General features: G+C 60.7%; 1 protein-coding gene across 1 annotated transcript; it reads right to left on the bottom strand.

The window, feature by feature from the left end:
• Positions 1-228: 228 nt before the first annotated feature.
• Positions 229-22,677, bottom strand: LOC143170210 (maestro heat-like repeat-containing protein family member 2B). The gene is made up of 33 exons (XM_076358304.1): positions 22,653-22,677; positions 21,963-22,105; positions 21,518-21,640; positions 20,866-21,031; positions 20,365-20,463; positions 19,656-19,807; positions 19,121-19,264; positions 18,463-18,555; positions 18,036-18,105; positions 17,807-17,920; positions 17,249-17,322; positions 16,659-16,778; positions 15,562-15,669; positions 15,204-15,363; positions 14,775-14,815; positions 14,343-14,484; positions 13,606-13,658; positions 13,076-13,183; positions 12,708-12,827; positions 12,397-12,519; positions 11,406-11,567; positions 11,063-11,185; positions 10,682-10,749; positions 10,200-10,335; positions 9,999-10,094; positions 9,077-9,200; positions 7,999-8,108; positions 5,734-5,879; positions 5,338-5,485; positions 4,849-5,042; positions 4,091-4,228; positions 3,817-3,928; positions 229-348 (listed from the first exon to the last, which is right to left on the bottom strand). The coding sequence occupies exons 1-33, from the start codon at positions 22,675-22,677 to the stop codon at positions 229-231; spliced, it is 3,855 nt and encodes a 1,284-aa protein (XP_076214419.1).
• Between the last annotated feature and the right edge of the window lie 1,269 nt (positions 22,678-23,946).

Below are 23,946 nucleotides of genomic sequence, written 5' to 3' on the forward strand. Positions count from 1 at the left end.
TGATTTTCAGGAGGAAGCGGCGGGTACAGCATAAGGGTCTGAGGAGTAGCAGGAGCAGGTGCAGGGTGAAGCAGAGCGAGGGTAGGGTTTAGACTTTGAGTCTCCCGGCATTGGGTGCGTTATCATCTGTCTTACCTTAGCCAAATCCCCGTATCCGCCTGGTTGTTTAAAAGCCCAGTTATCCCAGACAAAGCAGTAGTTCATTTGCTAAGAGCAGTAGTTCATTTGCTAAGGTTTCTGATCCTCCAAGCGTTGATGCAGGAAAGTCAGCTTGCTCATATCAGACGAACCTTCCAGGGGCCACTGCTCGAACGGCATCTCCTCCCGAGTTTCAGCTGGCCCCTCATCCTGGCAGAGAACTATGGCTCGAGCTTTCGAGCTTTAGTGAGTCCTGAAGTACCATCAGTTTTCTTCCAGTTTTGCAGAATTTCTGCCAGCGGCGAACCCCGTTTTTCCTTACCTATTGAACCCCCCATGACTTACGCTGCCCCCGGTTTCAGTACCTTCCCGGTGAACACGGACCCCGCAAGGACAATGGGGTGAACTCACCCAGCGCCAGCTGTGTTGTATGTGGTAGCTACACTCACCAGGTCGGAAACCCACAGAGTCCCACCTGGGTCGCCAAATCGTTAGCAAAAAGGACTTGCTCACATTTTCTTCTTTTCCCCTAGCTTGTGCACAGGTACCGGAAAGAAGGCAGCAGAAGTACACACTAGCTTTTATTGCCGGCATTAAGGTGCCTCTCGGCTGGGAGCCCAAAGGGACCCCATGTTACACTTCATTCCTTATATACAGTTTTAAGACTACTCAGATATTCATTTTTACAGTTTACATAACCTATTGGCTTTGGCCATGACACCGCTTGTTACCATGCGCTTTTGAGTATTTCTTCACGCGACCCCCCGTGCAAGCGTGCTTAATGCATACTTATTAGCAGAGTTTGCACTATTTTGTTGCAACTTTGCCACTTTCAGCCGGTTTGGTCTGGTTTCTTCTACGAGCAGACCCTCTTGCACAGGGCAGGTCACTGTCGGTCAAGTTCTCTTGCGCAGGTCTTGGAAGCCATCTTCACGTTGGAGCTTTTTCTTATGTAACAGCCTCCATGGTCTGTCCAGCTCCCTTAGGAAAAGGCTCCTTGGCTGGCACCTCCCCCTGGGGAGAGGAACTGTCCCTCAAGTCCAAGTGCTGCCTAGGGCTGCCTCTGCCTTCTACTGAGGCTCCCGGAGTGACCCTTGGAGGAGTTGTACATGTCTGTGGTGGGGACATCTGTCCATGAGAGCTCCTCAGCAGAGGGTCCCCTTCCATCCCATGGTGATCTGGGAAGCCGAGTCACCAGAGGCAGGGCTTGCTTTGGTCTTGCTTGCAGAGCTTGAGCTTGGACACCTCTCCAACCTCGATTGTTCCAGTATCATCCCTCTCGCCGCGCCTGCCCTCTTGATGCAGCTAAGGATGTCATTCTCTAGCCTGAGGAGCCAAAAAGGGCCGACCCCAACTCTCCTCCCTCCTCTGCCAGGCCCAGCCTTGGAAACCAGCTGGTAGCATCAAGGAGCTGTATCAAAGGGTGGGAAGTTTAGGCAAAGGAGCGTGGGGAGGCATGGCCCTAGTTCTGGCTGGGCTCTGAGACAGCATTCCCAGAAAAAGTCATGGACATCCCTCCCCACAGCCTTCCCTCCCTCCCTCCCTGACTAAGTCAGGCAGCCCCAGCTCCAGCTGTGCTCCTCTGGCCCCAGCTGTGCTCTGCCCCTGGCCTTTCACCTTGGGGTGCAAGGCGTGGGGAAGCCCCCGTGCGTCCCAGAGCCTTCCTTCAGCCCTTGGATGAGCAAACTTCCCCTCTCACCCCTCCTTCCTTGCTGGAAAGCCCTCACCCGTCTCTGCTCCTTGGGGCTCAGGGTGGCGGGGTCAGACCGTGGTGGGAAGGCAGGGAAATCTGTTGGCCATTGGGGGGGCACCACAACTGAAGTGGGGTTTGTCCTGGCCTCTGGAGGGATTTTTGATTGAAGTTTTGAGAGCAGCAACAGGGACAGCCACACGTGAGCGAGCCGCCCGGGGTGCCTGTTCTGCTCCCAGAGCAGGCAACGTCCCACAGCCCAATCTCTGGGTCCCAGCACCCCAAGAGCCTGGGCCCCCCCAGCCCTCCATGCACAGGGAGTGCCTGGGGACCCCTCACCTCCCACAGAGGTGGTGTGGCACAATGGGTCAGTGCAGCCTGGCCGTGCCCTGGGAGACCACGGCCACAGGATTGGGGCCATGCTGGCCTGGGGCCCCTGGGGTCACGGGGCCCCTGGGAGCTCCCGGCCAGCATCACAGGCTTCCCTCCAGCCCCCCACCCGGCCCAGAGCTTGTTCCTCTCCCAGGAGCGGGGCGGGAGGGGGCTGCTTGGGGGAAGCGAGGTGTCAAGAGTTATGCTTGTGTTTGCTCAGAGGAGACTATGCTCTGTAAACAGCCTGTCTTCAGCAGCTGTTGTGGTTGCTGTTGCTGTTGTTACCGCTGTCAGGAGAGCTAATAAAGCAGGCTAGCAGGCAGAGCTCGGCCCCTTCGAGCTATTGCCTCCTGGAGCCTTCCCAGTCCACAGTTTCATCGCTTCTCCTGGCCTGGCCTGACATGAGAAACCTCCCCCAAAGACATTTCTCTCCAGGGACTCCACTCTGCAGGGACCTCTCTCCCCATGTCTCTGGCTTCTTGGTCCTTTGCTTTCTTTCAGGAGATGCCGCTGAACAAACGTGCCTGGTCCGTGCGAGCAGCAAGTCGGGGGGAAATAGGAGTTACTGGCAGGGCTGAGAAGCTCTGTGGGGTTGGGAGGAGGCTGAGACCATTTGAGGGGAGTGCAAAGCCCGATGTGCAAGGAGCCAGGACTCACACGTGCCTGGGACCGACCCCCTGCAGCGGTGGGGCAAGACGGGTCCCTCTGAGCCCACGTCATACAAATGCCTGCCGCTGGAGCACCTCCAGCTCAGCCGCTTGCCCCGTGCCTGGCACACTCAGCTCCCAGGACTGCCGGAGCCCTCAGCACTGCAGGTGCCCGGGGCAACCCCCGGCCCCGGCCCCTTGGCCCTTGCTGGTGCCCCTTCCACAGCAGGACCCCCTCTCAGCGTGGTGTTCAACCCAGGAAGGGGCTCGACTCCCTCTTACAGCTCCATCCTCACCTCTGTCAAGGAACATGACTGTGCAAGGCGGGAGCACGGGTTGTGTTTGAGCAAACTTTGCGGAGTCTTCAGTTTGGATCACACATATGGTGTGGGACCCCCGGGACAGGGGACCAGAGGCTCGCAAGGGCTCGCAGCGGGGCCGGTGTGCACAACAGCCTGAGGGTCGAAACCACATCTCTGCTGGTGGGCTCCCTGTGTGGAGAGACCTGTGTGGAGACCCCTGCTCTGGGGTCTGTCCCGGCGTGACTCTGTTATCCCCAGCCCGGGAAGATCTGAGAGGGGCCACGCAGCTGGCAGCCCCCAGCCTCTGTGTAACCCACACGTCCCACCAACCACGAGGATGCCATCAGGGAAAAAAAAGATATGCTTCCCCCTAGGCATTTTGTGATGAGCTTTATTTAATTAACTCCTTGGTGCTGGCTGCGGCCAGGTATTGCAGAGGGACTCTTCCAGTGCCTGCCTCACGCATGGCTCCTTGCCGTACTGCCGTCCCGAGAGAGCTGGAATGACACAGGCAGTGCCATGGGGACCTGGTCCCAGCCGGGCGTTCCCCTGACCGCCCCACTGCAGGGACCCTTTCCTCAGGGATCTTCCCACAAAAAAAAGACATCCCAAGCAGCAGTATCTCAGTAAAACTCCTCTGAACCCTTCCTCCCCCCCGCCACCTTACCTCAGCAAAGAAAGCTCTAGCTGTCACCTGCAGGTTAACTGAGCGGGAACCCAGCCATGGCAAGAGGCTCTGCACCAGACAGGGTGATGCGAGCCCAGCCTGGAGCAGGACGCTGCACAAGGGAGCACAAGCAAGGGACACAGAGTTACCCAGGACGGCCACAGGCCAGGTCTCCAAAATTCACTTGCACTGATGCAGGCACTATTCTTCAGCTGAGGACGTCCCCCCAGGCATGCCAGAAGGGTCCCAGCAGCCATTTCCCTGGGGCTCTTACCTGGTCAGGAGACACACCCCCTCAGGGTGAGCCAGGGGGTCTTCCAGGCGAGCCCACACTGCCCGATTCATGAGCAGCCGCATCCATTTGTCTGCCATGCATCTGCCTAGCACCAACTCTAAAGCCAAAAGGAAAAGCCTGGCAAAAGAAACAAAACACAAAACAAATAAAAACACAGTCAAACAAAACAAAGCCAATCAAAAAACCAGCACCACCACAAAACCAAAGAAATCTCAAATCACAACAGATCAGGGGAAGATTTATCTTTAGCAGAGCTAACTACCCCTGAAATGATGCTCCATAGCCTTCAAGACTGCAGCTAACGGCACTGGCATTTTCTTTGTGCCCCAAACCCACTGAAGCAGAAGAAAACCCACGTCCCTAGACTGACTCCATGCTCGATAACCAAGGCAACACCTAATACCTCTTCCCACCAGCATTTTGCGAAGAATGACACCAGCGCCCGTGAGAGCCATGCTCCCCACAGCGCGGGTCTGTTGAAGGAGTGCAATGCTATCGTGCATGCAAGGGTATGCAGGAGGCAAGATGACAGCCGTCCGCAGTACGAGCCGCGTAAGACCTTCTTGCCTGGGAGCTGGAATTTCTCCATGAAGGAGCAGAAGTAAAACCAACCACGACGACCGGTTTGCACATCTAGGAAGCGGGGCAGGCAAAGTGCTCCCACAGCCCCACGAACGCACATGTCTTGGAAAGGGGAACTGAAGCCAACCCCTCCGCCGGCCCCTTCAGCTCCTTACCTGCAGGGCTTCTCCTCAAGGACCCGGCCCTCGAGGAACAGCCTTCTCCAGCTGCTCACGGGGGAAAGCAGCCTCTCCTCGCCCAGCGTTTCACTGACCCACCTCAGGAGGCTGGGAAGGAGGTGGGGAAGCAGTTGCTTGAGCTCCTCTGTGCTCCTCAGAGCAAGCACCACCTCGGAGATGGCACGGGTGATCTACAGAGAAACATGACCAAGAACCACCTGTTCAGGCAGGGCCTCTTCCCACCAGCCGGGTTCCCCGGCCTGCCTGGGGCGGGGGGGTTACTCGCCACAATTGTCACTTCTGTGACAGCCCTGTGGCTCAGGAGCACAAAACTGTCCCGGCTCCCCACACTCCTTGAGGCCGGCCCAGCACAGCACCCTGGCAGTCTCCACGGGCATCCGCAAAGGGCACCTGACTCCCTCGTGCCAGAGTATGAGTTAGAAAGCAGATGCAAAGCTGCAGAAATGTGTCTGCCATTGAACATACCGTCAGAGTCTCCAGAGCAGTCTGACGGTTGGGCCGCTTACAACCCAGGCGGTCGTTTCCTGCTCTGTTCAGTTTCTCCACTAAGCACCTCAGGACCTGAATCCCAAAGATGCTCCTCCCCAGGCTCCTCCACAGCTCCACCGTGTCACTGCAAGGGAACAGACATTCACCCATGAGCCCGTATCCTTGCAGTCCTGCAGCGCCCTCAGACCTTCTCCTTGTCTGCAATGGGGCTTACAACCCCCCACTCACAGCAGAGACACAAGCACGCAGTCTTGCAACACTCAAGACAGTTCAGGCAGAAAAAGGACCTGCTGCTTAACCGGACCCCCCTGGTGCAAGCAAGCTGCAGGGTCTCTCTTTGACTACAGTGGGGGAAGTGGATAGTGCACGTACCTGTCCATGGGCAGACCTTTCTGGAGGAGACTGCTGATCACAGGCTCCCGGTGAAAGCGGGTGAGGAGAAACACCGCATGGAGAGAGAAGGGCCTGTGGGTGCTCTGCTGCATGGAGCTGTAAAGGGTGTTCAGGATTTTTGGCACCTGAATGGAAGAAGAGGAGAAAGAAGGGCTCGGTGCATCCTTTACCCCCTCCTGCGGGGCCCAGACACAGTCATTCAGCACACGAGCAATGCCTGCTCCCTTGACACAGAGTCCAGATCTAGCTCGAAACCTCACCCCCTGCCTGACCCTGGCTCACGTCCGGAGCTGAGCGTGCTCTTGGCAGTTGCACGTCTGTGTGCACACACACGCACACATGCACGCACTCACACGCAAAGCCTCAGTCACTGCATGTGCCTGGGCCCAACCGTATGAGCAGCTGTGTGCCCTGTGTGCACACAGAGGACACGGACACATTGCACACCCAACACCTGAATAACTCTCCCCATGTGTCTGTAGCAATGCAAGAGCAAAACCACACGCGCTCTTCAAAACCCTGAAGAGGCCTTGCAAGGCCTGTGTAAGAGCACGTGACTCCTTCCCGGGGAAGCCAGTTCTCCAGGGACACTTTTCCTTGCCTCTACCCTCCTTTCCCAAAGCGCCAGCCCCTTCCCCGCACAAAGGACCTTCCCCCAAAGGAAGGGGTGTTTGTTTGAGCCTTTCACAGCTAGAAGCTGTGGCCATGACAAGGACAAATAGGCAGCCAGGTCCCTCATCCTGTGGAAGATCCCAGCTTCTCCCACAGCTGCCTGCCTCTGGCCCGTGGGGCAGACACAACCTGCTCTGCGCCTGGGGAAGCAGCAAGGGGTGACCCCGCAGCCCACGGCTGCGGTGCTCCCGCTGCTTGGAGCGGCCACGGGCTCTGCAGGGACGGCACAGGGACGCCCTGCCCTGGCTGTAAACAGCAGCCACCTAACAGCTGGGTGAGCTTTAGCTCAGCTGGGCACGATCCTGTGAGCTGCAACCCGTGGTTGCCGTCACTGTGAACAACCTCTGTCAGCGGCAGACAGCCACACTGGGGAGTTAGCCTGGGCTGAGTGAGCTGCGCCAGCCCTAGAGCCCTAGAGCCCAAGTGGGGCGCAGCAGAGCGCGAGTGGAGGAGAACAGAGGCCTTGAAAGGGCAGGCACAGCATGAGGCCAGAGGCTCCCAGGCTACAAATGGACAGCAACTGGTCGCTAAGGGAAGAGCACCTCGCGGGCTGGGTAACACCACAGTCGGGGAAAGCAGTAAGAGCAATGAACAAGTATCCAACCTGTGGAAAACCTAGCGTGCCCAGCAAAGCTCCGAGTAGAGGGAATTGGGGACCAGTGAAGAAAGAAATGGGTCCCAGGGCAGGGAGGACTGACAGCGACCCCAGAGGAAGGGGAGGAACGGCAAGGTTGGTGCCTCCCAGTGATAACTGCCTCACTCGTGGGAAGGACCTGGACCAACGGGACACTTTGGACAAGAAGTGCCCATATCCTTGTCACCAGCTGGAGCAGACGCCAGCAGCAGTTGCTAATGCACGACTCAGACCCATCAGTAGCCCCTCAGCTCAGCACACGGGCACCTGTGTGTAGTGCAACAGCCAACAGGAGAAAAGACAAAGTCAAATGGAAAAAAAGTTCTCCTTCACCTCCTGGAGTATTTCCTTTCTGCATTCCACCAGGAAGACGAACACCCACTTCCACACTGCCTTCACACACGTGGGTCTGACACGCAGGAAGCTGTCCAGGAGAGCAGTCAGAAAGTCCGTGGCCTGTGCTGGAGGGATGCATTTGCAAACAGCCTGGAGAGAAGTCGGGAACAGGAGAGACTGCGTCACAGCTCTGCTCCAGCCATTCAGAAAGGAAAGGAAACTTGACAGGACTGTTAGTTTGGCAGTCATGGAGGGGGCAATCACTTGATCCTCCCGCTGTGCATACAGTGCTGTTTACACCTGGTGCAGGTAACTGATTTGGAAGTGTCTCCCCGCCATGTTGTTTGCTTATATACCAAATCTGTATTCTGACAAGAGCGCTCTCTCTCTCTCTCTCTCACACACACACACACACACACACACAGAGTATCTGCTCCAGCATGCCTAAAGGACAGTCTTGTCTCAAAGCCTCCTGCTACTTGCTAACAACAGCCGTCCTGGACAGCTCGCTCTGGAGACAGCAAGAGACTCTGGAGGGGAGCAGGGAGACGTGCAGGAGTCCGGGAGCTGGGCCCCCACGCCATTGTTTTGGGGCCAGTTACCTTTGCTATTGTGGCACAGCTGTCTGCCAGAGTCTTGGTGTCTGGGCTGTTCGGCTCCTCACACAGGCACCTGATCTCATCTGCCTGAGGCACCACCTTCATGGTCTTGGCTGGAACAAACACCAGGAGAAAAGAGGAGTCACGTCTGCAGAAACCCAGAAACCCAGCCTTTGGCCCCAGATACTGAGAGGGGCCAGGAGAACCCAAGTGGCGGCAGTGAAGGCCACAGGGAAACCCAGGGCCCTCCTGAACTCAGTGCAGCAGGATTTCCTGAGCCTGATAAACGGCTGACAAATCCCGGGCTGGAAAGACCCCTCTTCCTCCTTGAACTGTTTGCTGGGGCTTCAGGGTTTCAGCAGCCACTGGCCTCTGCTCCCAGCAGCTGTGTCCCCTATTCCCGCACAGGCCACCATCATCTCTGGGAGGCGGGAAACCTCCCTGTGACTTCCTCAGCACAGGCAGACCCTGCTGCCTGAAGAGGAAAGGGTTCAAACACAACCCTTTGCAGCACGCTCCGGGCCTGCAGCTCAGATCCCTCCTCCCTGCCCAGTTTGCTCTGGGCAGCAAATTGGTTTCCTCTCTTGTGCTCGGCAGGAGACTTCTTCCCTGGCAGGGATGAGTTTGGAGACACTGCCTGGGTAGCTGCCTGTCTCCCCAGGCTCAGGGCAGGGAGCAAGGGGGGAGGCACCCTCTGAAACGTCAGGGACCTCATCCGAGCAAGCTGTCTGACCACCCTCTGTCTTCCCTGGAACGTGGAGGGGGACAGACATGGAGGGGGACAGTCCCCAGCGCTAGTGACAACATCCTGCTCTCAGACAGCAGTGGGGATGGCCCTGACCACCCAACATCACACGTGCCCCAAGGAGGTGGGACTCAGCAACCCTTTCCCAGGGATCCTTCCTGAGATGGCCGGGGAGGCAGAGAGTTAACAGGGTGGGGGCACAAAACCAGCGGAGCACATTGCCTCCCCCTTCCCTCCTGGGGATGGGGCCTGGCCCTGCAGGATCCCGGTGGTGCCAAGCCAGGAAGGGAGGGAGGATCAGGCTGAGCAAGGCTGGGAAGCGCCCGCTCTCCTCACCTTGCATTTGGAGAAGGTAGCCAAGGCAGACCCATGCCCTCTGGCAGGATGCGGCCAGGCAGCCGCTGGTCAGAGTCCCCAGCAGGCCCACCAGAGAGCCAAACTGCTTGCAAGGATGTCCTCGCTGCAGGGGAGAGCGGCAGGAAAAGGGTCGCAGGCAGCCCCAGCACCCACTGGCCCCTACCGCCCGTCCTGCTCCCTGAGCAGCGACCGGGCAGAGGGGCAGGCAGGAGGGCTGCCCCATAATCCCAGGAGCCCTGAAACCCAGCACCTGGCCAGGCAGGGCTCCCTTCCGGGGCCATGAATGGTGGGCAGGGGGCACCGGGGCACACGGGGGGTCCCTACTCACCATGAGCTCAAACCGCTCCTTGCAAGCTCCCAGCACGTGGGCGCAAACCCGCAGGGCTCTCTCCCGCTCCCATTCTTGGGCTGAGGTGAGCCAGCCCTTCAGGACCTGAGGCAGGGTGCATCTCTCTCGCAACAGGCATCTTTCTCTCCCTGAGATCCCTCTCCCTCTCCCTCCTTCTCTGGCCCCTTCCCGGCACAGCCCCCAGCCCCACCGAGCACTGGCACTGCTGCCTCCACCGCCTTGCTCTCTCCAGCTGCCTCTGCCCTGAGCCAGGTGTTGCTTCCCTGCCAGCGTCTCCCCACTCCAGCCTTCCCCCAGGCTGCTCTCGCCCAGCTCAGGGCTGGCTCTTGGCTTTCCCTCTGGCAGGACCCACTTCTCTGCCTGTCCTGAGGCCACAGTGGCCGGGCGCTCCTGTCCCCCAGCTCAGGCCCTGGCCCCAGCCAGACACACAGCCTCAGAGCGAGGAGCCAAAGCCCCACTTTCCCATAGGAAAGGTATCCACCTCCTATCACCCTCTAAGGCCTTGATTCCCTGCCCCTGTGACGCTTTCCCTGTTGCCCCATGGCTACTCACGTGGACCACATCGTCAAAACAGGCAGAGGTGGCCTCTGCCTCCAGAAGGCTTTCTATGAGATGGCCCAGATCTTCCACGCCTCTCCTGTGCAGAAGCTGAAAGGAGGAAAGGAGAGCTGAGGTTCTGCATCACGGGGGCTGCCAGGGCGCACTGACGTGGGATCCTGACCCAGAGGTGGGCAGGCACTGGCCGGTGGGTACCTGCACGTTCACAGCTGCCCTCACTGTCTTCCTTCCCTTGTTCATCCGCTCCTTGGAAGGGTAGGACAAGACACTCTGGCAGCACACTGACAGCAGGTTGCGACTTTCCTCCCTGCTCAGAGGTGGCCTCAGCTTGCTGGCCAGAGGAAAAAGGAAGAGAAAACAGAAAGGGGATTTACTAGCCCTCTCCAGAGTGGCTCAAACCATAGCTGGGTTCCTCCTAATCGAGGGCCCCAAATCCAACATCCCCAGCCCATGCCAGCGAGCACTGCCTTCAGCTCCAGCAATTCCTGCCTCCTCCCAGGCAGCAGGCAACCCCCACACCCAGGTTAAGGAACCCCTGAGGCTCCCTTCCATCGGGAGACACCCGAAATGGGGAACACCCTCCCACTCCACAGCCCCAGCAGCTCCCGGCTCCACGCTCAAGGTCACTGGGGCTGGGACACACTGGGAGCCCCCGGAGCCCGGGGAACAGACCTCACCTCAACTCCTCCAGGGCCTGAAACACTCCATACACCAGGGAGTCCCAGGGCTCCCCCTTTATCCAGTCCTGCAAGTCCCAGAGAGACAAGCGCACAGTTGGCAGTGGGCAGGGGCACGGGACAGCCCTCCCGCCTCCCCCGGGGACAGGCTCCACTGACAGGCCCTGCCCCGTCACCCCCATGGATCCCCAAAGGCACCGCAGGAGGGACCCTGCTCCCCAGCCATAGCCACCCAGCACCAGCGCCCAAGGGCCCCACCAGCTCGGGACACAGCTCCAGGAGCTCGCATGAAGCCGAGAGACCATTGTGCCTCTGGGGAAAGCAGCCTCATGGCACAGCCCAAAACTCCCCCGTGTGACTGCCCCGGCTACAGGCACTCACCAGCAGGGTCCGCGTCGCCTCCTGCTTCAAGGAGAGCTCAAAGCTGCCGCAGTCGCCCACAGCCCGGATGGCGCTGCTGACCTCAGTGATGCTCTGCACCAAGGCAAGCTTGAGCTGCAAGTCCTGAGGCCAAAGAGAGCAAAGCACCCCTTGAACTCTTTGAAGGGCTGAGGCAGGGAAGAGGAGCATGGAACCCGTGGGGGTTTGGGGTCTGGACGTTGAGGACAAACCCTTCCTTGGGGGATCTTTAGAAAGAGACCGTCCATCTCGGTATGCCCCAGCCCTGAGGGGCTGGAGCGAGGGCACCCAGGCATCCCTGCCCCTGCATGCCCCACGCTCCTACCCTCTGTTTGGCTCTGGAGAGCCGCAGGATGTTGCCCATGATTTCTTTATCCACGCAGGTGAGCAGCTGCTCCTTGGGGGCACGCAGCGCAATGCCGCTGTAGGTGCGCATGAGAGCAGCGCAAGTGGCCTGGGCTCTCCCCGTGTTCTGCCGCCGCTGTATCTGTGTCGACAGAGATGCCCCAAGACATCAGCTCCAGGACTCCCGCAGGCTCCTGCGGCAGGCCGCTGCCCTGCACCCTCACCAGCTCCTCGTTCACCTGGGCACCTCCCAGCAGCTCCCCAAGCTACTCCTCAAGCTGCGAGCTCTGGGGCCGGGAGCTGTTCCCATCCCACAGCGTGGGTTCTCGCATGGACTGAGGAGGAGGGTGCAGCCAGCATCACACACACTGCTGGTGGTTTTACCACTGATTTGAGGGGTTGGGGAGCTGTCTGGAAGCTTTCTGTGGAAAGGTATCTGAAATAGCCTGTCACGGTCCTGCTTAGAGACGCGCAGCCTACGCGTGCCAGTGGGCAGATCAGCCCAGTCTGCCCACCGCCCAGGCCAGGCTGCACCGCTCTCTCTGCAGGGCCCTGCCCTGCCCTGAAAGGCTTCCCCGTGGCCCCCAGGTGGGGGGCAGAGCCAGCGAGACCTCACCAGGCTCCTGCTCCCAGCCCTCAGCTTTGGGGAAGGGGCAGAGTGTCGCACCATGCCCACCCCCTTCTTGCCAGCTCCTGCTGAAGTTAAGTCACGGGCAACGTGGCTGCATGCAAGCAACTGCTGCAGCTGCCCCAGCCGGCCGGCTCTGATCCACGAGGTGTCAAACTCCGTCCTTTCCAATGACACCTCAGGGGCCCCAATGCCAGGACATCCCCTCTGAAACACAGGTCTCAGGGAGCTCTTACAAGAGGGCTTATCTAAACACAGCTGCCACGGTTTGGCTGCTGCAGGTGTAGAAGTGGAAATAAGGCCAAAAAAGGAAAGCCAAACAGCAAAACCCTGGATCCTTTACCTTCCAGCCCATGGAAGTCTGATAAAACCAGTCTCTAGTGAAAGCGGCGGTGAACATCGTCACTGTGTCCAAGACCAGGTGGAAGTGGCTCTTGGCAGCGTGGGACACAACAAAAATCATTCCCTGCAACCACAGAGAAACAGGGAGTCGGCTCCAGCCCAGGCACTCAGCTGCGGCCAGTGACAACGGCCAGGCAGGACGTTGCAGCAAGGGGGGAATGGCAGCAACGGGGAAATCAAGGAGGTCTGGAGCAGCCCTCCCTCTCCCCCAGGAACAGGCAGGGGATGCTCAGGACATGAGCATCACCTCACCTGGGCCTCAGACAGCTCCACAGGGTTTGTCTCCTGAAGGAACCTCAGCACCTGCTCTTGGACGTGTCTGAGGTCCTGACAAGCTGCCAGTGCTGTCCCAAGAGCCTTGTACAGGAAAAGCTGAAAGAGAAGAGGCCGAGCCCGAGATGCGGTCACGGCTCGACCTGTCAGGAGAGGGCTGGCCCCAGGTGGACCCGACCGCCCCTGGGAGCAGGCGAGGCCAGCCGTGGTGCCAGGCTGTAGCCAGCCACTGGAGCAGCCCAGGAGGAAGTGCCTTTGGGGGTGAAGGAAGGGGAAGCAGTGAAAACCGCCTGCATGGGCAGAGCACCGGCACCAGCCCCAGCCCCAGCACGGGGCAGGAGACACACCTTCTCCCAGGAACCAGGGGCAGAGCTGCCCAGCTGCTGGCTCAGCTCCTGGCTCAGGCCCACGGTCCAAGCCTTGTCCTTGATGGGCTCCAGTGACGCTTGTAGGAACTGTGGGGAACAGGAGAGGAAGCCGAGTGTTCCCCTGCCCTTGGCCAGGACCCTTTCCACACTCACATGTCCCGGGACACTGCTGGGGGAGAGCTGCCGGGAACGGCAGTCTCTTCCCCTGCCCCACCCAACCCTCTTTTCTCCAGCCTCCCTCTTCTCCTAACACCTCAGGCGAGACCCCCTGGCACGCCAGATGTGGAGGAGGAGGCAGTGCTAAGGCGTGTGCCACAGCGTTAGAGGGCATTAGCCATCAGCCGTGGCACATGTGCAGAGAGCAGCTCCTCTGAGCAGGCAGGCACCTACTGTGGGGGGAGGTGCAGGGTGCTCAGGAGGTGCCCCCACCTCCTGGTGCCTACACAGGCAGCCCCAAGCTTCCTCCCACAATTTTGTTTGCTCCCTCTTCTCCCCCAAGCATGCGATACCTTAAGCAGACGGTGCTCCCACTCTGCAGAGTCCAGGGAGATCTCGGTTTTTCCTAGAAAGCAAGAGGAAGCAAAAGCCCTTGCTGCTATTTAAGCTCACACCAAAGAAGAGCCCAGTGGTCTCCTCTGCGGTCAGACCTCCCAAAAGTCCCAGGCCATCAGGCTAGAAAGGCCCTAGAAGCACCTGCGCCAAAGCCCTTGTGAGGCCAAAGACACAGGAGGGAGCCCAGGGGCGTTTGTCAGAGCCACTGCATTCAAGTTGGGGAAGGACGCACTGACCGCAGCTGATCCCCACTGCTTGACTGCAGCTCCCAGAACAACGCCGACCACTGAGTGCCAGCATGCACCGGCAACACACATTTTCTCCTGAATGACCCACCACTTTCTGCCCATTTGCAGCCCTCCTCCCAGGCTATTGCCAAGGACAGATGCTGCAAACCTGGCCTGGCCTGGGGACTCGGCCCTCCAAAGCCAGGGGCTGCACCTCCTCCAGGAGCACCAGTCCTGTCCCTGCCCCAGACACCATCCCAGCCAGGACATGGGGGTGCCACCAAGACCTGCCCTCCTAGGGGACATCAACGGCTGCCCCCAGCCTCAGTGCTGGCTCCCTGGGAGGGGAAAGGCAGCAGAGCAAGTGCTGGGGAGCTGGGGACAATTCCCCTCCGTCACACTGGAAAGCTGCATTGCCCTGCCCCTTCTCTGTCCCCATAGCCTCTCCCTCCCCTCCCGCGCTTTACCTTCCAAGTACTGCAGCAGGAGGGGGATCTCGGTCGCCCACGCCGCCCCCAAGGCTCTGTGGATCCTGCCGTGGAGGGCCTGCAGCAGCTGCAATGCAGTGACTGCACGTTCGCCGCTCTTGTGAGGAGCTGCCGCCACCACCTAGGCGAGAGCAGGAGAGAAGGGTCACTCCTGCCGCCAGAGCTGCAGCTTCTCCCGGGAGGGAGCTTGGGAGCTCGGCGCCACTCCGGCCAGCAGCGGGCATCCAATGGCTTCACCCAGGGTGCTGCTGGCCCCGAGAAAGGAGTGGGATCCCCGACGGGCCCAGGAAGGTTCAGGCGCACTGCCTTCTCCTTGCGGGCTCCTGGCACTGGCCTCAAAAGCACCTCTGCCCCAGGCTCTCCCACCACCCCTGGCCAGAAAAGCTCTCTCCTCAGAGCCCCGTTACTCACCAGCAGTCGAGCCAGCAGGGCCTGGGGAGTCGGCAGCTGGGCTGCGGGGAAGAAGAAAGGCTGGGTGACCGACGAGCCCCTGCCATGCCCTGCCCCTCGCACCTCCCTTGCCCCCGCAGAGGGCTGAGGGCTGAGAGCAGCTGCGCTGCCACAGCGCTGGCCTCGGGGGGGACTCCCAAGGGCTGCCCAGCATGAGATGAAGTCAGCTCCAGCATGGCCAGGAACGAGCCCCGGCTCACCAGGAGCACGCTGCGAGCAGGAGAGCCAGGCCTCTGCGCCAGGCGAGAGGCAATGCAGGGAAGAGTCCCTCGTGCCCAGCAGCAGAGCCTTTGGTTCTCCCGGGCTCCTGCTCAGGGCTGGCAGGGCACGTGTAAACACAGACTGGCCCGGCACCCAGCCAAACCCAGCAGCACTCACTGGGGCTCCTACCTTGCTCCTGGGAGTCCACGGCATCAGGCTCCTCCTCTTCTTCTTCGCATCCTGCTCTCTCCCGTCTCTCAGCCAGGGCTTGGAGACAGCGGGAGAGCGGGATCAGCATGCCGCTGTACTGGGCTGGCACCACATACTGCAGCAGCCTCGGCCACAGGAGCTGCAGAGAAGAACCAGGCAATTCGCCACACTGGCACTTCCACTCAGCTCGAAGACAAAAAGGATGGTCTGCGTTTCCCTGAGCCTTGTGTGCTGATTCAGCGCACGTGAGGGGAGAGGTTCAGGGCATGAGGAAGCGCAACGAAAAATGCCCTGAAGGCAAGAAGTGACCACAGCAGCAGGGCAGAGGGCAACTTACTTTGGCCATCCCTCTCAGAGAGACATCCAGCGAGCCCAGAATGTCCACGCACAGGGCTTGAAGAGCTCCTTCCTCCGGGGTTTCCCAGGCAAAAAGGCCTCCTGCCACCTGTAAGACAGAGTTGGCAAAACCCCCGTTACTCTCAGCTCCCAACCGACGAGGCTCAGGCACGGTCCCACCAGTGCTGCTGCGCCAACCTGCCGGGAGCAGAGGACAAGGACAGCCGGACCCAGCTCGGGGACCAGTTCCCGGACCCTGGGAAGGACTGGCAAGCCTGGGAGCAGAGAGAGACGCTGCTTGTCTGCACAGTCCCCCAGGGCCCAAATGCTGCTGTTGTGCCACCAAAACAGGTGAGGAACGTGCCCTTCAGCAGGGCGTGCTCGGCGCCAGCCCTGGCAGCGGCACGCCCAGCCCAACGGATGTGGAGGAGAACGCAGAAGCCCTTTCCTTCGCCCTGCTCCCAAAGCAGAGCCTCCCCGAGCCCCGGAGCAAAGCGACGCACACAGATCCCCTGGCTGGAAGGAAGCTCCAGCCAGAGGGAAGATCCTCGGCAAGTCAGCAGGAGGCTCGGCCATCCCCAGCCTTCATCTCCTGGGCGCCCAGCTGGAAACACTCACCAAAGGGACCGCCAAATGGCCTGTCCCCTTGCCAGAAGGGACACGGGTCCCCAGACTGCTATCGGATGGGCAGGGCGTGCTTTGGAGGGCCAGAGCATGAGAACACCACAGAAAGCTCCTCTAGCCAGGCCCACCTGTTTGCATTGGCTGGAGGATGTCCTGTCCCTACAAGGCCCCTCCCTTTGCAAGACGGCTTTGCTGCAGGTGCCTGTGGACACAGCTCAGCCCGTCGGGCATGCAGGCAGCCCCGCAGTCCTGGGTGGCACGCCCAGGTGCAAACCCACGTCATCCACTGACATCTCCACCAACATCAGCACAGACACCCACGAGGAGGAATGGCCGTTTGGAGGCCGCTCCGATGGCAGTGCCGGTGCTGATGGCCCTGCAGCATGGAGCTCTCCATGGTCAAGGATGCCTGCAGGAGCTCTCAGCACAGTCCAGGCACCCGCCGAAGCCCCGGGTGTCCCACTCTGCCCTTACCAGTCTGCCTGAGGTCCGGCTGAACTCGTTGAAGATGTGCCCCACCACATCCCATGCCCAGCAGCTCTGGGAGCCGGAGCTGAGCAGCTCCCTGATGAACTCCAGAACTGCCCTCCGCACCTGCCAGGGGGAGAGTGTGGTTACGACCCTCCTGTTCAAAACCCAAAGGGAAGCTGCCTTCGCTTGGGGGCAGCCTTTGTAGCTCGCGGAGGGATGACAAGGGCACGGCAGAAGCTTTTGCTCCTGGGTTCAGGAATGGGCTTTAGCACCAGGCTGGACGTGCATCTGCCCTGCAGAGCACAATGACCTCCCCACTCTGCTCTGCCAGCTCTCCCCGGTGAGGAGCCATCACCCACCACCTGGGCAACGTGCCGGCGCTTCCCCAGGCACCCCAGCCCTGCCCACGCCAGCAGCAGCGGCACCTCTTGCCATCAGCTCTCTGGGGAGCACGAGGAAGTGGGGAAAGGGAATGGTCATCTAGGTCAGACCCCAAACCGCTGCTTCCTGCTATGGCCTTGCCAGGCTCTGCCCCGAGGGAAAGGGTTTCTCTGCCTGCCCTGGCAGCACCGCCCCTTCCCAAACCAGCTCACCAGGGCACTGGGGTCGTTGCACACCGACCGCACGGCCTCCACCACCTGGGGCAGCTTCTCTCTTGTTGCAGGTGCTGGAAGAGATACAGAGAGTGTGCATTGAGGCAGAGCCCCGATGGCAGAAGGGATCCCTTGAAGCTTCCAAGCTTTTCATACACCAGTGGGACAGAAAAGCGGGGCCTGACTGACTTCACAGGAGGCAGCGGCACACCCAGAGCAACTCTGTTTCTAGAGGCACAGCAATTTTATAGGGACTGAAAGCTATGGTAACAGAGAGCATGAGAGAAATGGCATGGGTACAAGCAGCTCCTGCGCGTGCCAGCCCGCCCGCTCGCCCATCAGCCCACCCGTGTTACTGAGCTTGGAGCATCGTCCTTGGTGTGCCACCATTTCTAACTGCCGGGGGAGAGCTCGAGCCCTGTCACAGGGCGTCAGCTCAGCTGGGGGACCTGCTCTTTGCAGCTCCTTTTGGGTGCAGGTGTACCACTTTCAGCCCGTTTCTGCTCTCAGCCCAGTAGCCCCAACCCCTGCCTCGTGTCTCTGGCCCATGGCACTGACCGTCAGAGTGGGCCAGCGCTCCCAGCAGGCCCAGGGCTGCCACACGGCCGGCCTCGCTCCCACCACTCAGCTGGGAGTGCAGAAACATGACTGTCTCCTCAGGGCACATGTGGGCTGCAGGGAAGAAATCGCGTTCTGCATTAGCAGGCAGCTGCCGCCGACCGCCGAGGTCTCTCTGGGAGAGAGCTGCCATGGCACGGCGGGGCATCGCCCAGTCTCCTCTCCTTACCCTGCAGAATGATGCAGCGGGACAGCACTGCCTTATGGGCCGGGCCAGGCTCTTTGGTCACCTCAGAGAGCTGTGGGAACAAGGTCCGTTTTAAAGAAACTAGCGTCAGCGTTGAGGGGGACTGAAAAGAGACGGTGCTCTCTGCCCTCCTCTCCCAGAGTCCTCCTGTGACTTGGCTGAGAGGGAAATCGCTGTGGGAACCGGGCTGCCCCTTGGACCCGTTCCAAACCGCCAGGATCAGGCCTCCTGCAGCCTTAAGGCACCTACGTGGCACCCACGTGGCACCCAGCTCACAAATCCTGGCGGAGGGATGCCCTGCCCTGCCCTGTCCTGCCTTTCCCTTCCCTGCCAGCTGGCAGGTCTTTCCCCTCCACGGCAATCAGGTGTGCAGGCCCCAGGCCGGTGGCAGGGCGCAGGCTCCCCTTACCTGGCGGTGCACAGCCGTGCTGATGGCAACAGCCATGCCCTGTGGGATTGGGGTCTGAACTCCCTCCAGCGTCTCCAGGACATAGATGAGGCTCTACAAGAGAACGGGGGAGGAAGAGGAGGCTAAAGCCACCAAAAGTCACTTGGGAAGGGAGAAACGCAGCACATGTGGGATAAGGGGAGTCCCTAACACCACCTCCCAGGGAAAAGCCCAAACCCTCCTGCATGGGGCTTCTTGTTTGCCCTCCCCTCAGAGCAGCATCGGGAGGGTCTCTTTCCTCTGAAGAGAGCCCGGTGTTGACAACTCAGTTTCCCACCACTTCCCACTTGTCAGACCTCGCCCCTCACTGGATGGGACGGGACGTGGCCCTGGGCATTAGGGCAAAGCTCTTCCCGCACACAGAGCTCCAGGGAGGTGCCAATGCCTCCCTTCCTGAGAAGATGAGCCTCGGGGACTCTTGGCTCCCTCCTGCCCGCCCCCCCCGGCATTGCTCTTTTCTTGCCCAAAGAGCCCAGGAAGCCTCAGGCCTCCTCTGCTCTCCCTGTTCCTTCTCTAAGGGCTGCCCAGCTCCCCCTGGCACCCCACAGCTCCCCAGTGCCTTGTGCCACTCGCTCAGGCCCACCCCAGCAGCCATGCCGGGCCCGACGCGACTTCTCACCTTGGTGACCCGAGAGGTGTCTCGGACCTCCTGATATTGGTGCAGGAGCCAGAGGAGCTGCTCCCAGGCATGCTCTCGGTGCTGCTCCTCATGCAGAAGGACCCCCATCATGGCAGCCACCGCCCCGAGGACAGCCTGCTTGTCCTGGACAGGGAAGGGAGAGGCTCTGCTTGGAGGGCTGAAGGTCTGCCTAGCGCTCAGCATCCCCTGGACACCAGTCTGCCCTTCCCACTGGGAGGGGTTTCCCTTTCCCTTCTGCCCTGCAGGAGAAGGGCTCGCTCCAGAGGAGAGAGAGCATTTCCCCATGCTGGTACCCCAGCCCTCCCTGCAGAAAGGCCCCAGGACTTGGCTGCTTCCCTCCAGGGAGCCTCCAGCCCCAGGCAATGTGCTGGCAGGCTCCCGGCTTGGGGTGCTTTCTCACCCAGATCGCTTCCCTTCCCTGCCCGCCTCTGCTCGCACCCCACCGGGCACAGACGGACCCACTGACGTGGACATCCCTGCTGCGGCCCCAGGCGTGGAAAGCAGCACTTCTCACCTCTTCCTCCTCGCAGCCCAGCCAATTTACCACCGCGTAACGGAAGACCGGGTAAATGTCTTCACAGAGCTGCGCTTTCCCGTTGCGAGGGAAGGGACATTGCTCCCGGTTGCAGAAGTAGGTATTGACCCCTTTTGACCATTGCTCCAGAACTGCACCAGGAGAAAGGACAAGGGAGCACCTGAGAGTCTGCAGCAAGGAAGGTTCCTTGCACCCTCGCCCAAGCCTGCTTTAAGGGCAGTCCCAGGCTCGGCAGGGCTCAGCCTAGGACCAGAGCTGGATCCAAGGACAAGCCGTGCTCTTGAGGTATCTGGATTCAATCACCCCACTGTTTCTCTCCTTCTCCCCGTCGCACCTTTTCCTCCTCAATGCCCTGTTCCCCTCCAGCATTTTCCACTGCAGCCGCTGCCCTTCCCTTCCCACATACTCGCCCTTTCAGTGCAGGGGCTTTAAACCCCAGAGGAAAGCAGGGGAACAGAAGCCATGGGAAGGGACCCTGGAGTTCCTCCACGCAGCACTGCCACGTCCTGCACACAGGAACCTCCCAGGCTTCCCCCGCTCCTTCTGCACACTCACAGCACTTTGGGATCACCAAGGCCTGACCTCGCTGCGGGCTGACACCCACCACGTTCCCTCTGAGATCACACGGAGGCATCAAAGGCCACCCCAGCCCCTGCCCCTGGGCCCTGGCCAGGGAGCTGACACTCACCACTGCAGATGGCGCGCAGGATCCGGCCACTCCCCACCCGGCTCAGCATGGTGCGCAGGGCGAGCAGTGTCATTCCCACAAAGGGGATGCACCACAGAGCTGCAGAGAAGACAGGGACAGAGGGACCGAGAGGGTCAGTGAGAGACACGGGAGGCTGGGGTCGATTGCTGGCAAGGCTGGGGCTGCTGGGCTACGCGGGACAAGCCAGAGGGTGTGTGGAGGGCTGCCTTCCCCAAGGAGGACACAGGAAAGCCCTTTGGGGAAATGGGGAGGACAGCGGGGGGCAAGAGACCCCACGGGTTTGCCTCCAATGTGCTCCTACCCTCCAGGAACCGGGACTGGGCTGGTAAGGCAGAGCTGCCAGCCGGCCCTGGCACGGAGCAAGGAGGCACGGCAACTTCATAGCCCCCAGTTCAACACAAAACATTTAGGAAGGGGGAGGATCCCTTCTCCCCGTTATCACAGACCCCTCCCCAAACCAGGATGCCGAGAGTGCCATACCGTAGCTGCAGGCCATTTTGCCCAAGGTGAGGAGCACAGTCTCATCAGGGACCTTCCCCATGACCTTCAGGTGGCTCTGGAGCTCGGACATGACAAAGTGGAAGTGGGAGCGGGCCAGAGCCACCAGGACATCGCTAGCGGCCGTCTTCACATCATCTGTCACACCCTGAAAAAGCGCCACAGGTTAAACACTCCCAAGAAAAAGGCTGAGGCACTCGGACAGGCTGAATGACCCTGTCTCCCCTGCAAGACGCCTCAGGGCAGCTGTGCTCGGGCCGGGTGTCTGCCGCCTCAGCGCAGCCCTGTGCTACTGCCTCCTCTCCCTCTCTGCGGAGATGCCAGGAGACCCCCCCGGGGCCTCTCCGTGGAACTCGTGGGTTCCCATGGCGCTCCCTCAAGGCAGGAGAAATAACCTTGAGCTTGAACTCAGCTCTCGCTCATTTAGAAACAACCCCGAGTCCACCTCTCTGCACAGCTTTCTGTGTCCCCTCTTCAAATTCTCTGTAATGCCCCCATTAGTCCCCAGAGCTTCTCCCTTAGGACCACCGCTGGGTCTGAATGACCGAGGAACATCTCTGCGCTGCTCTGTATTTCCCCAAAAAACAGGGGCATAGGCAGGCCGCTTTGGTGCCTTGAAAGAGAACAAGCTCACCTGGGCTGCTCGCATGTCACTGGACACCTCTGCTATCAGGCGGTTCACGACACCACTCGTCAAACAGCCGTCGTCTCCCTGCAAGATGCTCTCCAGCTCTCGGTATGTCTCCACTCGGTCACCCTGGGGACAGACCACAAAGGGGAGTGACGAGACTTGCTTTGCCCTCGTTCCCAGGGAGACCGGCTGCCCCCCGGATCATCTGTGTGCCTTGGGCATGAGGCACGAGCTGCAGGCATCGGTCAGGACAGCCACGGGGAACGGCAAGATCTTCCGTGGCACCTCTGACACTAGCAGAGAGCCAGACAGGGAGATCGGCTCCACCAGGGTAAAAGGCCTTGCAGGAGCCTAGAAAATCATTCCTGAGGATGGGGGATGGCGGAGGTCAGAGGGAGAGTGCCAGGCGAGGAAGGGGAAAGGGAGCCCTCACCCCCCACCGCCTCACCTCATGGTCTTGCAGCTGCTTTAGCAGAGAAGTCCCGACAGCCGCAAAGGTAGTGACGGCTGCAGGGACAGCCGTCCCCTTTGCCCTGCCTTCATCCTCAGGATGCGCAGGTCTGGACTGGGAACGCACGCATCGGCAGAGAGCTGGAAGAAAAGGAAGAAACGCTTTTGCTGGCTGCAGGGCTTCGAACCAGGGAGGGGTGAGGATCTTCCCAGCCTCCCCCAGCACGAACAGCCCGTGCTGGGCTGTACTGGCAAGAGGGCAGTCAGTGGGATGAGGGGAGGGACTCTGCCCGACGCTGTGGCACTGGGAAGACCACACCGGGGGGACTGGGCCCATTCCGGGCTCCCCAGTGCCAGAACAGCAGCGACGCACCGGAGTGAGTCCAGCGCGGGGGCCCCGAGCTGGGCAGGGGATGGAATGGGGCCCTGCAAGGAGAGGCCGGGAGGGCTGGGGCTGAGCAGCCAACAAGAGCCATCCGGGCCAGGTTGTCTCTGAGCAGTCTCCAGCTGCCCCACGGAGGGCAGGGAGAGGATGGAGCCAGAGCCCTCTCAGAGGTGCCTGGCAGCAGGATAAGAGGTGACGGGGACGCAGTCCCCAGCACCCAGCTGGGACAGGGACACAGCCCCCAGCTGGGACGGGCACTGCCTCCGGCAGGCATCAGCCCCCAACCTCCCACCAGCCCCTCACCTCTGAGCGCTCTCATCTTCCTCATGGCAGCAGGATCCCCCGGATAGACACACTGCTCCCTCCGGGTGCTCCTCCCGCAAACGCCATGAGAAACTGGGGCAGCACCAGCCCCAGGGGGAAAATATAGAGCCCAGCCACTGTGACCCCCCTGCGGGGCACGGCGCCTCACAGAGGGCTGCTGTGACATGGGGACACATGCTGGGGACACACCCTGGGGCGCAGACCGGACACGGCAGCACCCTGGGGACACCCACAGCCCAGAAATGCAGGATTTCCCCATTCTCCATCACTTGAACTCGCTCATGGTCCTCAAACAGTTGTAGCAATGACTTTCTCCCGACAGCCCTTCCCAGCCCCATCCCTCATCCATGTCCCACTCCAGGGACCCGAGGGCAATGTGGTGTCAAGAGGACTGACCTGGCCTTTTCCCTCTGCATTGTCTCTCCCTGGTTTTCTCCAAAGAGGAGGCTCCTGCTTGTGTCTCTGTGTGCCCTCCCCTACGTCTCCTCCAAGAACATTGGCTCCCATTCTCCAGCCAGGACCGAACTGGGCAGAAACTGGAGACCTCCAACCCATCAGACCCAACTGCGTCACGACAAGAGGTGACGCAGGAAGGAGAGAGACGCAGGCCGGAGCTGCAGGAAAACCCAGCCAGCTCTCTTGACTGCACAGGTGGGACATGCTACATACACTGGCCACCAGAGCAATTTATGTCACCACTTACAGCTGCACGGCGTCACTCAGCCACCTGGAAAGCCCCGCCAGCACCCGGGGCCTGACAGGATCAGGCCACAAGCCTCTAGTAAACACGCATGGCAAAGTTACTCCCCGTTTTCCTCTTTTCAGCCAAGAACATCAGCATTGATGAGGGGGGTGTCCAGAGCAGCCTAGCCAGGCCCTCGGGGCACAGCTGCTCCTGGCCCACCCCGGCCTGCGGGCCTGGCTCCGGCCTTCTCAGAAGAAGGCCCCGGCCTTCGCCCTGAAGCCTCACAGCAGGAACCGGCGGCGGGTGCCAAGCCCAGCCCTGCTGCAGCCCGGCCCGGTCCGGCGCCCTCCTGCTCTCTCCCTCAGTGCCAGCACGGGGCCTAGCCACTGGCTGCCGGGGCCTGGGGCTGCGGCCGGCAGCCCCTGCCGAGGTGTCGGAGCCCCCAGGTGCAAGAGCGGGCCCCGGCCCTCGGCCTGCAGAGAAGTGGCCTGTGGAGAGGGTCCGGGTCGGGCCTGCTGGGGCCGGCGCCCTCCCCTGCCCCAGCCCTGCTTTCAGGGGCACAGCGTGATGTCGTGTGGTTATGTGGGG

Source organism: Aptenodytes patagonicus, chromosome 22 (genome assembly GCF_965638725.1).
Source record: "Aptenodytes patagonicus chromosome 22, bAptPat1.pri.cur, whole genome shotgun sequence".
Classification (NCBI taxonomy): Eukaryota; Metazoa; Chordata; class Aves; order Sphenisciformes; family Spheniscidae; genus Aptenodytes; species Aptenodytes patagonicus.

Bases quoted from the DNA above. Each gene is read 5' to 3' on its own strand.
- LOC143170210 (XM_076358304.1), bottom strand. From the start codon at position 22,677: ATGAGGAAGATGAGAGCGCTCAGAG. The intron at 19,808-20,364 runs GTGAGTGTCAGC...CTCCTGGTGCAG, and splicing joins CCTGCGCGCCATCTGCAGTG to TTCTGGAGCAATGGTCAAAA. The intron at 13,659-14,342 runs GTAAAGCGCGGG...CTTGCTTTCTAG, and splicing joins CCTGCTGCAGTACTTGGAAG to GAAAAACCGAGATCTCCCTG.